This window comes from Thamnophis elegans, chromosome 3, assembly GCF_009769535.1.
Source record: "Thamnophis elegans isolate rThaEle1 chromosome 3, rThaEle1.pri, whole genome shotgun sequence".
Taxonomy (NCBI): Eukaryota; Metazoa; Chordata; class Lepidosauria; order Squamata; family Colubridae; genus Thamnophis; species Thamnophis elegans.
In genome coordinates, this window is record NC_045543.1 from 32067771 (window position 1) to 32080546 (window position 12776).

The 12776-nt window shown below is 39.8% G+C and overlaps 1 protein-coding gene across 2 annotated transcripts in view; it reads right to left on the reverse strand.

Moving 5' to 3' along the window:
- PTCHD4 (patched domain containing 4) overlaps positions 1–12014 on the reverse strand; it is a 73864-nt gene extending 61850 nt beyond the window's left edge. The window contains exon 1 of one of the 2 annotated variants that reach the window (XM_032214637.1): positions 11601–12014. In XM_032214637.1, coding sequence (XP_032070528.1) covers positions 11601–11975 — 375 coding nt within the window. In that variant the 5' untranslated portion in view covers positions 11976–12014. Of the gene's footprint in view, positions 1–11426 lie in introns of both variants that reach the window. The other variant, XM_032214636.1, reaches the window with a different exon arrangement.
- Between the last annotated feature and the right edge of the window lie 762 nt (positions 12015–12776).

The window sequence follows — 12776 nt, forward strand, 5'->3', positions numbered from 1 at the left end:
AAAAAATGGAAAGTATAGAAAATAAAAAATAGAGAGAAAAATGGTAAGGAAACAAATAATATAGTAAAGGAGTATATAAATAAATATATAAAATGATTTTCTCCTTCATCACAACAAATAATGTATAAACAATTTAACTTATCACCTTCTCTTAAGTGATGAACAAATGAATCTGTTCCCCATATCTTATATCCTATCTATAAACAAATCCTTAAAACCTCATAGTCCTACCTAGTCAGTAGAAATCCATTAAGAATTACCACAGATAACAACATAGCTATTCTAACCTTGAACAAATAAACCAGCTTTAGATTCCTTGCTTTCACTTTTAGCAATCTTGATCTATAATCTCTTCAATTAATGTCCTAGAACTTGATTTTTTAAATTTTATATCCCTTTTAATTATTGATCTAATTATTAAGACATCAGCTGATATTATTTAGATATCCAGTGCAACATCTTTTCTCATATCATTCTTGTTCCTATCATTTTTAAACCCACTTTTAAATCAGTCTCAATCTTGTCTAGTAAAGCTTGTTCCACTTCCATAACATCTTTTAAACAGCCTATGTATAATGGCAGACCCCTTTAAAATTAACCTCTGGGTCTATAATTCTGATATCCCTCAATATGTCTAATATTTTACTCCATTCTGTATTAGTAAATCAAAATTATGAGTTCTTTGTTTCATTATAATCTTTCATGCCTTCTGATTCCCTCTAATATCTAATCTTCAAAGTGCAACAGCATTTTCCCATAGGAGGGATTCTTATAATTAATATCACAATCTCATTTCAAATCCATCAGTACCCTTAGCCCATTTGTAACTTTTCAAATCAATATTCTCATCACCCTTTTGCTGTATATTCAAAAAAACTTGTCCTTAAATTTATATTTAAAATTTCTTTTGCAAATGATTGAAGAAAACTCACCTGATATTGTAAAAATAATGTCATTCCAAGGATTCTTAATGGCTGAAGTACAGTTAGAAATATATGAACTCTGCGTCCATAAGGGTACTGGCTGTGGTTTGGGCAAAGATGGTGTTCCCTCATCTCCTAGAGTTCTCAACCCACTGGAAATCACTGTTGCAGTCTATTCATAAGGTGCAACTATCTGGAGTACTTGTGGGTGATCCCAAGTCCTCTCCTTGTCCAGAAAGGAATCCTGAACTGGTCCACTTGCTGATTCTGCATTCTGTTCTAGTTGTTGGCTCCTCTCTTGATGGAGCTGTCTTCAGTTCACCATTTTCCCCTAGGAAGAACTGAATCAAAAGTGACTTCTGATTGCCTTCATTTCTGCCAACCTGAATGCCGTGAGCAAGGAGCAAAATTCCCAACTTGCTCCAAGTTGTACAACACAAATATTTTCCCTACTACTCTACCACAGGCTATTTGAAAGATGGAGTGAAATCTTGCCCCTGAAGTTGACTGAAAAAATGGTTAAATGATGCACCACTGGAGGTATGTATGTATGTATGTATGTATGTATGTATGTAGGTAGGTAGGTAGGTAGGTAGGTAGGTAGGTAGGTAGGTAAAAAAGCAGGAAAAATAATTAAAAACATGCAGGATTTGAACAATATATATTTACAAGAGTTATAGCCAAGAGCTATAGCCATTGTGCTATCAGAGCACTCCCATATAGGCTAGGCCTAAAGAAGGCTTTATTTATTTATTTATTTATTTATTTATTTATTTATTTATTTATTTATTTTTGATTGACTTTAGAGACTGCCTGGACTTAGATAACTCTGGACAGTTCACACAAAAAGGAAGAAACAATAAAATAGAAAAACAAACCATACACCTTCAGAAAATGGGGGATGGACCCACCATACACATCAAGCAAAAGAAACATTCAGGGTTCAGAACCATCCTACTCCAGGCCTGTTGCTGGAGTGGATCTCAGGGTGGAGGGAATTACTATTCGAAAGGGCAGGCCCCACAAAAACTGAGAGAAACAAGGCAGTAAGAAAATATTTTTTAGCTGCTTGTTGTATCTGCATGAATGTGCATTTTGACACTTTGAAATATATATGTCTGAATGCATATAAATATATACATAAATATATGCACACATATCTGCACACATCAAAATATCTATCTCCAAGAAGACCCACCCAAGGGAAGGTAAGAGATTTTCTAGAAAAGTGGCACAGGGTACAGTAGCCTGCAATCTGAACAAAATCCTTTGCAATCTATTACTAAAGCATTTCATTGCTAGTATTTTGACCCACAGTTTTGATTTTGTTTCAACTTAATCATATACTGTTTATTTAACAAATCAGGAGACACTGTGCCATACTCTTTCCTATTTTGATCCTCTTTTCCTCCAAATTCATTTTTACCCTACCTTATTATTTATATAAAATTCCTGAAAATAATAATCAGATGTTCTGGCACATATTTATCAGCAATAATATATTCTGAATCCTGGCATGATTTGTACCAGTGTTTCTCATCCTTGGCAGCTTGAAGGCGTGTGGACTTCTGGAATTCTTCAGCCAACTCCCATTGTGGGAGTTCAGGTTTCTTGCCAAGGTTGAGAAACACTGATCTACACAATCAAAGTCTAGCAAAGTTAAACTGCCTGCTTATGTTCTTTGGCTCTTTCTCTTGGCCATCTTGCATGAAGTATCTGATCTGATAAGTCCTGATAGAATCATCTTTGCTGGTAAGGTCAAAGGAGAAGGAGAAGCAAAGGGCACAGTGGGAACTCGGGTTAGGGTTCCCCAGGCACATGGAAGACCAACAGACTAAAAGATAGAACTCCAAATTCAAAAGTGAAGAAAGCAAAAGTAAACCACTGGTTTTCCCACCTAGAGAGGTGTATAACAACATGGCTATAATGTTTGGACAACTGTGTCCATACTAAGCATTATAATAGGCCTATATGTGATTAAAAGGAAGGAGAGGCCCTCCTCCTAGCAATAGCAATAGCAATAGCAGAGACTTATATACCGCTTCATAGGGCTTTCAGCCCCCTCTAAGCGGTTTACAGAGTCAGCATATTGCCCCCAACAACAATCCAGGTCCTCATTTTACCCACCTCGGAAGGATGGAAGGTTGAGTCAACCCTGAGCCGGTGAGATTTGAACAGCCGAACTGCAGAACTGCAGTCAGCTGAAGTAGCCTGCAGTGCTGCATTTAACCATTGCGCCACCTCAGCATTATGTACCTATCTGAAACTGCCCTCACTCCAAGATTTGCATAGAGTATTGCTGTTCAGAGAAAACCCGAAATTCCTGTCTTTAACTTGATGTGTTTGGCAAGATCCTTTTAGAAAAAACAAACCGCAAATGAAAATACTGGAATGATTGAGTTTGGGTCCGTTATGTTTTCATAAGAAAATGAAAATCTAGCAAAAAGACTAAGAAATTACTTGCATTGGGGCAAGGTGATTTATGCTTTCCCTTTGGACTGTTTGACAGCTAGTCTTGCCCTACCAATAGAAATTGGCAAGGTTTATTTTTCATTTGAAGATGAGAAAGCTGTTAATCAGCTTCTTTATTGCAGCATTGCCTAGGAGTCTTCTCCAAATACATTTCCCACCAGAATACTTGAGTATCCTGTTAAGTTGTCATATAATGTCTCTGCCTTCTGTTCTTAGTCAGCCTTCACCATTGTGAATGTAACATTGAATTGTAATAAAAGACTCCTATAAGCCAAACTTTCTCAATCACGTGCACTGTAGATGTGAACATCCATTTTCCTCACTTGCTCTTTCACAAATACACGTACAGACCCTTCCCCCTCCCTCTCCCACAAATGATTAGGTTTGGGAAGAAAGCCCCCAAGATCCTGGTCAAAATTGTTGGTTCTTCACTGCTCATGAACTTATTTGCAATAGGCTCCTTGTCAGTTAACAAAACTGAAATATCCCCATTCACTCAACTCCCTCAGTGATCCTGCTAAAGAGTACCTTTCCTATTGCCAGATAGGAGTTAGTAGGTCCAGACTCTGAGTTGGCAGAGAAGAAAGAAACATCCTATTTTGTGCAACCAGGTTTGTGAAACCATGCAAGGCATTAAATGATCAGTTACTGGTTTTATGCCAATATAATTGTGATTTTTATTGAATTTTCTGCCTCAGGCACCAACCTCCCTTAGCATATATCTAATGTCGTCCTATTTTATCTATATATCTAACTTCTGAGACAGTTTAGTGAAAATGACTTCATGGTTGAAAGAAGAATATAACTAAGGATTTTCTGGGCCAGGTCCATCAACTATATATACCCCATTGATTCTTAATCTCACATCATGCTTCATGTGGTTTGCAAGAATTTAGGAGGAAGAAAATGCTTTCTAGTTTAGCTTGTTGCATTGATATTCTGAAGTACCTGCACACATGATAACATCAGAAGCAATAAACTTGATTTGTTTTACAGTCTTCTTTGCAAATTGGCTTTTCATGAGGCACAAAAATGGCACAGGCCTTTATAGGCATGGCTATTTAGTTTCTAGAGCCTTTCATGATTACATTTGAGGAAACTGATATCAAAAGCAATAGAAGTATTTTCTCCATATTACTGCTTATGCTACTATAGCTTCTTTCTCCTGTGATTGTCCATCAATAAAAAAACTGGTTCTGGTGGCTCCAGAGATCAAATTGGCCTTGACTCTGTGGGTCTTCAGTAAGACTTAGGAGATTCAGTTCTGGGCTGAAGCCTGAGGCCCCATATACGTGAAGAAATCTGTTTCCTGGTTGTACTAATCAATATTTTTGTAATTTCTCTTGCTGCTTTGGGCCTTATGTTTTTGTATATGTATATAGCAATAGCAATAGCAGTAGACTTATATACCGCTTCATAGGGCTTTCAGCCCTCTCTAAGCGGTTTACAGAGAGTCAGCATATTGCCCCCAACAATCCGGGTCCTCATTTTACCCACCTCGGAAGGATGGAAGGCTGAGTCAACCCTGAGCCGGTGAGATTTGAACCGCTGAACTGCTGATCTAGCAGTAGCCTGCAGTGCTGCATTTAACCACTGCACCACCTCGGCTAATATGATAAAAAAATATATGTGTTTTTGCTTGATTTAATTTGCTATTTGGATGGATGGATAGATGGATGGGTGGGTGGGTGGGTGAGTGGGTGGGTGGGTGGGTGGGTGGGTGGCTGGGTAAGTAGGTAGGAAGATTGGGAGACAGACAGTCACACATCTTTAGGAAAACTCATCAAAGCATGACTAGATTTCTGTAAATTGCTGTGAGATTTAGTGAACCTGTGTTTCTTTAGTCATTCACTGTTTTCCAATATGGCAGGGATTAGATTGTTGGACTAAGGCTAAGCCACTCACATAATTGTAGATCCAATGTTTTGGCCCAAAGCACTTTACAGAGTGCTAATATGATAAAAATAGATGTCTTTTAAGGAATTTCCAAAGGTTGTGAAGCAGGCTAAAATCAAAAAGCAGTAGTGTACATAAATAAATATAAAATATGCAATGTTTTCCTTTTAGAAGGAAAAGATTGATCACTTGTACAGTGTGTGTATAGTTCTAACTTTTCATTTTTAAATTAGCCATCTCTTGACTAAACTCTAATTAATCCAGGCATTCTGATTTTGGGATGCCAATCTTTCTTCTGAATGAAAGAAGTAGGAAACAAAGTTTAACTTCCCCACCTTACAGAATGATGAAATCAAGCTCTGAGAAAATATATCGGGAATTCTGAAAGCACTACCAGCATCTCAGGGTGGGGGGGGGGGGGGAAGAGACAAAATTCAGTCATCTAGATTCAAGAATTGCATCAAATTCATCTCTATTTTCAGCAGGCAGCAACTTGAAGATGTATCTATTGGACTGGATATTCTGAAGAAGACCCAATGGCATCTGAAAGGGAATACATATTCCAAAGGGACAGGACTTGATTGCAAGCTGCTTAGACTGCCATCTTCATGTTTTTACATCTCTCTCCATGAATGCCATTGGAGAAAATTTGTACAACTTATCTACACTTTCAGAAATTTTATTTTAATGTAAACAACATTTTAATAGCAATAGCAATAGCAGTAGACTTATATACCGCTTCATAGGCCTTTCAGGCCTCTCTAAGCGGTTTACAGAGAGTCAGCATATTGCCCCCAACAATCTGGGTCCTCATTTTACCCACCTCGGAAGGATGGAAGGCTGAGTCAACCCTGAGCCGGTGAGATTTGAACCGCTGACCTGCTGATCCAGCAGTAGCCTGCAGTGCTGCATTTTAACCACTGCGCCACCAGGAACATGGCTTTGGAACTGAAGGTAAGCGAACCGAAGTTTTATTAATTTTCTGTCTTCTTCTAGTCAGAAAGAGAACAGAGGTTACCTTGCCAATGCCCCAATAATCTCATCTGGAAAGGAGCAATCAGCGAAAGTGTGTCACTGTCCCGGGGAAGCATTAATTATCTTCAGCGTGTGTAAAAGCACACAGAGAAGATCTAAACATTTCATATGCCAACGTGCACCCACAGAGACGTTACAGAGACTTGGGGAATTGCACAAGGTTTTATAATGTAAATTGTAAGTTCTTGATTCCATTTTCATTCATATACTATGTTGCTTTTATTCAGTATGATAGCGATTTAATCACAATAAAGATATACATTTTTGGGGGAATAGAGTTGTTTCCTTAAAAAATACAAGTAGAATAGATAAAATGATTATTTCACTAATTAAAATGATAATATGGTCCTTGATCTGTTAAATGAACATGTATCTTGTAAAATGTATATATCTTCCAAACCTCACAGAGCATATTACCTTAGAATTTAGAGGTATAGAGGAAAATAATATACTATTATTTTCAATAGTATAAAAAAGTACAGCCATTTTGAAAGCTCGCACGCTAAGTAGCCACGTAAAGAGTGTAGCTGAGACACAAAGAGCACAATTGCCTGCAATTACTGGGGACAGGGGTATATGTTTCATTTATTTACTCACTTTATACACAAACACCATTCTTTATCCAGTTTCCAGAGTATTGTACTTTATAACTAGAATTTTAGTAGCAGATTTCAGTTTAAATCTCAGAAGTGATAAAACTGGAGAGAGAGAAAATGCTCAAAATATGAGCAAAGATTCTGTAAGGAAGACCCATATATGAAATCTCAGCATTAATGAAAATTTTTCACCTGCATTCACCACATATATCACATTACATGCCAGGAACATCTGAAAGGGATCTTCCCACCAATGATTACAGCATGCTGGAGATATGGGCGGGAGGGGGAGGAGAAGGAGGTTTGTATGTCATACTTAGCTAGAATCATTCGTTCAGATAGAAATCAAATAAATAAACCAAATAAACCAAATAGTTTAACGATGTTTGATAAAACCACTGTCGGCTGAGTTTACATCACACACTAAGTCATGGTTTATTTGTTTCTGAATTATGGATTGTGTGAATTCAGATACAATGTTGTAATTATAAAGATAACTAGATCCCAAGCACTCTTAAGCTTTATAATTACAACACTGTGTCTGAATTCATATAATATGTAAGTCCGAAGCAAACAAACCATGACTTAGTATGTGATGTAAATTCATCTATCAATGATTTTATCAAAACTTGGTTAAACTGTTTATTTTGTTTATTTGATTTCTATAGCCCTCTATCTCAACAAATGACTCTAACTAAGTATGATGTACAAATTGCGTCTCAGAGCACAGACACAATTCTTGCAGAATTGGAGTAAAATGTTTCCATCTAGTGGTTGTGTTTCAACTGAAGCCAAGCTTTCAATCACTCTTCAAAGATATATAATATAGAAAACTTATAACATCACTACAGATACTGTTATGAATAATGTAACTCTATTTAATATGCTTTTGAGAGACAGCTGCTATGTAGTTATAACTACATATAGTTATTATAGCAGTAATCTTAAATGCCATCAATTGTCCAGGACATTTCTGTTCAGGAAAAGCCACAGCTGTGTATCAGCTCCATTTCAAAAAGACCACCTAAGCTTCTGATAACGTCATTTTCCAGAAGCACTTCCAAAGTATGAATCAAATCATTTAGCAGTCTATAACCCCCATATACAAACAATCTCCCAATCTAAATAGACCAATTAATGAGAGCAAGGAATAGGTAATCTCCAGATCCTTTGGACAAGAAGGCAGGACAAGAAGTAACTGAGAGCCAAGGTGGCGCAGTGGTTAAATGCAGCACTGCAGGCTACTGCTAGATCAGCAGTTCAGCGGTTCAAATCTCACCGGCTCAGGGTTGACTCAGCCTTCCATCCTTCCGAGGTGGGTAAAATGAGGACCCAGATTGTTGGGGGCAATATGCTGACTCTCTGTAAACCGCTTAGAGAGGCCTGAAAGGCCTATGAAGCGGTATATAAGTCTACTGCTATTGCTATTGCTATTGCTATTGATATGGTAGAAACTTATCAAGGAGAGACCCAACATAGAATTAAGGAGAAATTTCCTGACAGTGAAAACAATCCATCACTGGAATGCTTGCTTTCAGAAGTTGTGGTGCTCCCTCACTGGAGGCTTTTAAGAAGACACTGGAAAACTATTTGATTAAAAGATATAGTATGTCATGTTTGAACAAGGGATTGAACTAGAAGACCTCCAAAATCCCTTCCAACTCTGTTATTCTGTTACTTATTGGATATAGACCCAAAACTGATCAAAACACAAAACAAAACATAATATTAACTTCTGGAATCAGGCCATTAAGTAGAAATAGAACCACCGAAACATCAGGCTTACTCAATTTAAAGAATCTAGTGATAAAGATATCTTGATTCTAGAATCTACAACATGATGTTCCAAAGTGCCAATGGTTCTTGGGGCTCAGAAGGTTCTTAACCCTGCCTGATTTTTTTTAAAAAAAATATGTTTAATTTTAAGATGGGAAATTGGCATGGTGCATAATATAAAGCAACTCTCCAGTATGATTTTTTTCCCAAGAATGCTTCTAGGTCTCATGCAGCAGTCCATGTTTTTGAAAAAATACCCGCCTACCTAGAAAAAAAAAGAAAGAGAGCCTATCATTGTTCAGCCATTACTCAATTCCAAGTGGGGATAATTGCATGTTACTATTGTTTATTCCAATTCCCAAGTAAAGTCTTATTTCTAGTTATACAATCCCTTTTCCAGTCACTCGGTATTCCCATCTCTCATAACGAATAATGTATGGTACTTCTGCCTAACTGGATATTTCTAGCTATAAAATGGATAATGAAGTGTGTGGTGTGATAATCCAAATATTTCAAAGTATCTTGTCCACACTTAGGGATTTTAATTGCAATCCTAATTGTTTCATTTCAAAGATTGTTAATTTTTCTATTCCATGTCCAAGATTCATGATTTAATGCTCCACATGTTTTGCAAACATTTAATGTGCTTCTGAAAGCTCTTAAACTTCTTCCAATTTGCCAAACTGACATGGATGATTCTCTAAGGATGCAATGGTGACTGAAGTATTGATCTGCTATCATTACTATAGATTAGACACCAAGGCATTTTTGTGAGTCCACATTTCACCAAATGTCACAATTCTTCAGTGACAGAGTTTGCTGGAAGAACAAGGTGTCTCAGCGTTATCCAGCCAGAATACATGCTTGTGATCCCGTGGGTTAATTGCTCAAGTAATGCCTGTAATCCAAACTCCTAGACTTCATCAGAGGTGCCACCAACATCAGTCAAACTTTCACCAAAGCCTTCAAAAATCTTTACATTCCCTCACCATGGGGAGTGTCCACTTTTAAACCATTATCTTCTCCCCAATGAAGAATGACAAGTGTGATCTGCCATATAGGTAGGTTGATGAAATCTGGAATAGTTCTATGGTTCAGATTCAAATGCAAAAAGTAGCCAGCTTTGCCCTGACCATTTTATAACTATGATCTGCAAAAAAACAAAAAAAAAGATTCCCCAAGGATAAAAAAGCAACTGCAGTAGATATCTATTAGTTTTTGAAGTTAACATTCTCCTCCTTAGAAAAGATGAGTGAGTACTTAGTAGTTAGAAACAAGCATATGATATTCTAGAAACCTCAGTTTCAGCATAAAGAGAAAATTGTTCCCCTCAGTTGAACTAATTCGTGTGAAATAAAATGCACAAATATTGCCATAACTACCATGTGACACTTTGCTACCCTTTACAATATGTATCCACTTCCTGTGTGAACTTTATTTCCTACCATAAGACAATTTTCTACTTGGAAAAAATAGTAAATGAAATGGCATTGTCCGGACAAGGTCAATACTGAGAATCCCCAAGGGCAATAATGGAGAGAGTTACACACTGCACAATCCTATATGTGTTACTTGAAAGTAAATCCCAATAAGTTTAATGAAATTTATATCCAAGAAAAATACGAATAAGATAAGAACATCTATGACCCAATAGTGGTATTAATGTCAATGAAATAGAACCAGGTTTGATTGGACTGTGCCCAGCAAATGGCCAGAGACATATCTGATCTTCAGCTAGTGGTTTAAAAACTGTACTAATCTAAGTGTTGACTGCCATAAAACACATGGAGAAAACAAAGTTTGAGCTGCAGATAAAACTAAATCTATTATAGCATAAAGTTATGGTATTGTAAGTTTTTTGATATCATCAAGGATTGTGCTAGTACCTAAAATTATGTTTAAATTAGGACACACCTTATCAATATTAAAAATAATTAAAAGTTTGCATTCTTTGCTAGTATTCAAGGAAAGGCCACAACACTACCTCACTAATATTGATGATAAGGCATCTAACAATAGTCAACATTTTGGGTTATACCCAAATTCTGTTTGCTGCGCAAAGTATTGGCCTTTGAAATGTCTTTCTGCTCCAGAGAAATTCTATTGCGCCAGGCGGAAACAGCCATTATTAATAAACTATTAATAGTTTATCAAGCATTATTTTTTAAAATATTAAAAGAAATAACATCGACTAACTTGCCAACTGGACAGAAATAATTCCACCCCTCTTCATTTTGCTTTCCTACAACTAGGCTGCACTGGTGTTTCAGTCCAAGTTTCGACTCCATTGTAAGACTCCTAATTCTCACCCTGGACTTGCTGCTTAGCCTTGAGCAGAGAGCTCCTAGAATCACTGCAATTAGCTCATTATAGGGTTGGTTTATTATCCTGCATCTGTCAAAAGACTCCCTTCTGGTCTATGTTAAAGATGCTCCCATGCCAAAGGCTGTTTGTGCTGGGAGCAAGAGGTTGAATTTTTCTACACAACTTCTGCACCCCTAGCTCAGGCTGCTGCTCTTGCTTGTACTGGTGACTTCTGAACTGCTCCATTTCCCCCTTTCAGCCCCCATCCTCTCCCACAGAATCCCCAGTTAAAAGCATGCCCTTGCTATCATCCCTTATTGATTAAACAACAACAAATACAACATCAATGCTTCTCTTTGCTGCTGAGGACAAGAAATGAAGTGCTGTTTCTTTAATCGGCAAAAGCATGCAATTAAGAGCATACCTTTAATTTAGTGTTGGGATAGCTCACTTGCACCCTGGCAGTTGTCTTATTGGAGAGGGCAGCCTGCCTCAGATCCTCTAGCACTGAAATTATATCATCCAGCACGCATTTCTTATCCTGATTTCTCAACACACACAGATGGGAAAAAGTATAATTATAGCCTTTGTGGTTCACCTTCATTTCCAGCACGGTTCGGTGGATCTGCAGCAGCCCTTCAGCCTGGTGCAAAATATTGCCCCCGGGCTTGGCGAGGAGGATCACCCGGCCATACCTTCCCGGGGTGTGCAAGTCCGAATAGAGATGGCTTTTGGAGCGGTCGAGGGGGAAAAGGCTGTTGGCCAAGCTCCTCTCGATCTTGGCCAAGCTGTGACTCGGGGCCACTAGGAGCTCCAGGTCCATTTCAGGCTGGAAGCGGTTGACGACGCTGAAGCCAAAGATGATGGTCAAGACTGCGGGCACGGTGAGGAAGAAGACAGGGTGCCGGCTGACGAACAAGCCCAGTTGGTGGCAGAACGACCGGAGCCCTCTGTGGATCACCTGCCGCAGCATCCTCCTCCTCCTCCCGAGCCAGCTTGCGGATGCTCCCGGCCGTCTTCTTCGAAAGCACGGGGGACATCGGGAGCTAAGTGGCCTGACGAGCCCCGCTGCCTGCCTCGGACTTTCGCGCTCACCCGCTCGCTCGCCCGCCGGCTCTTCCTTCCTTCCTCTCCCTCTACTACCCGCTTAAAACACTGCAGCAAGTTGCAGCAAGATGACCAAATATTGATCAATGGGGGGGGGGTGAGCGCGTGCGGGGCTACGGGGTGAAGGGGGGGCAGAGGAGGGGGTTCCCTCGGGCTTCCCTCTCCCCCCTCCCCTTCACAGCCTTTCAGCCCCGCTTCACTCGCGATCCTCCGGAGGCAGCTCCGAGCTGCTGCTGCGGCGGCGCCAAGGCCCCCTTGTCCTCACCCCCAGCTTCTTCCGCGCTCGTGCAAAGCCCTCCGAAGCGAGGTGGGCGGCGGCATTTCAGGAGTGCCGCGGAGCTCTCGGCTGCTTTGAAGTTTAAGCGCCGGGCGAGCCGGCGAGGCTCCTGGAGGGAGCAGGAGGAGGAGGAGGAGGAGGAGGCTGCGCCTGACCCTGCCTTTCCCTTAAAAAGGAGGCGCGGGAACCCCCTGCCTACCTGAGGGTAGCCCGGCCTCTTTGGCTGTCGGGCGGACGGGAAGCAACCGACCAGGAAGGCGGGAACGGGAAAGAAAGATGAGGCTGCGGCGTAACCCAGCCGGCTCATTGTCTCTCGCGCCCGCCCTTCTTCTGGCGGGAGCGATGCAGCGCCCGAGAGCTGCGGTTGCGGCTCCGGCTCGGCTTCGGGAA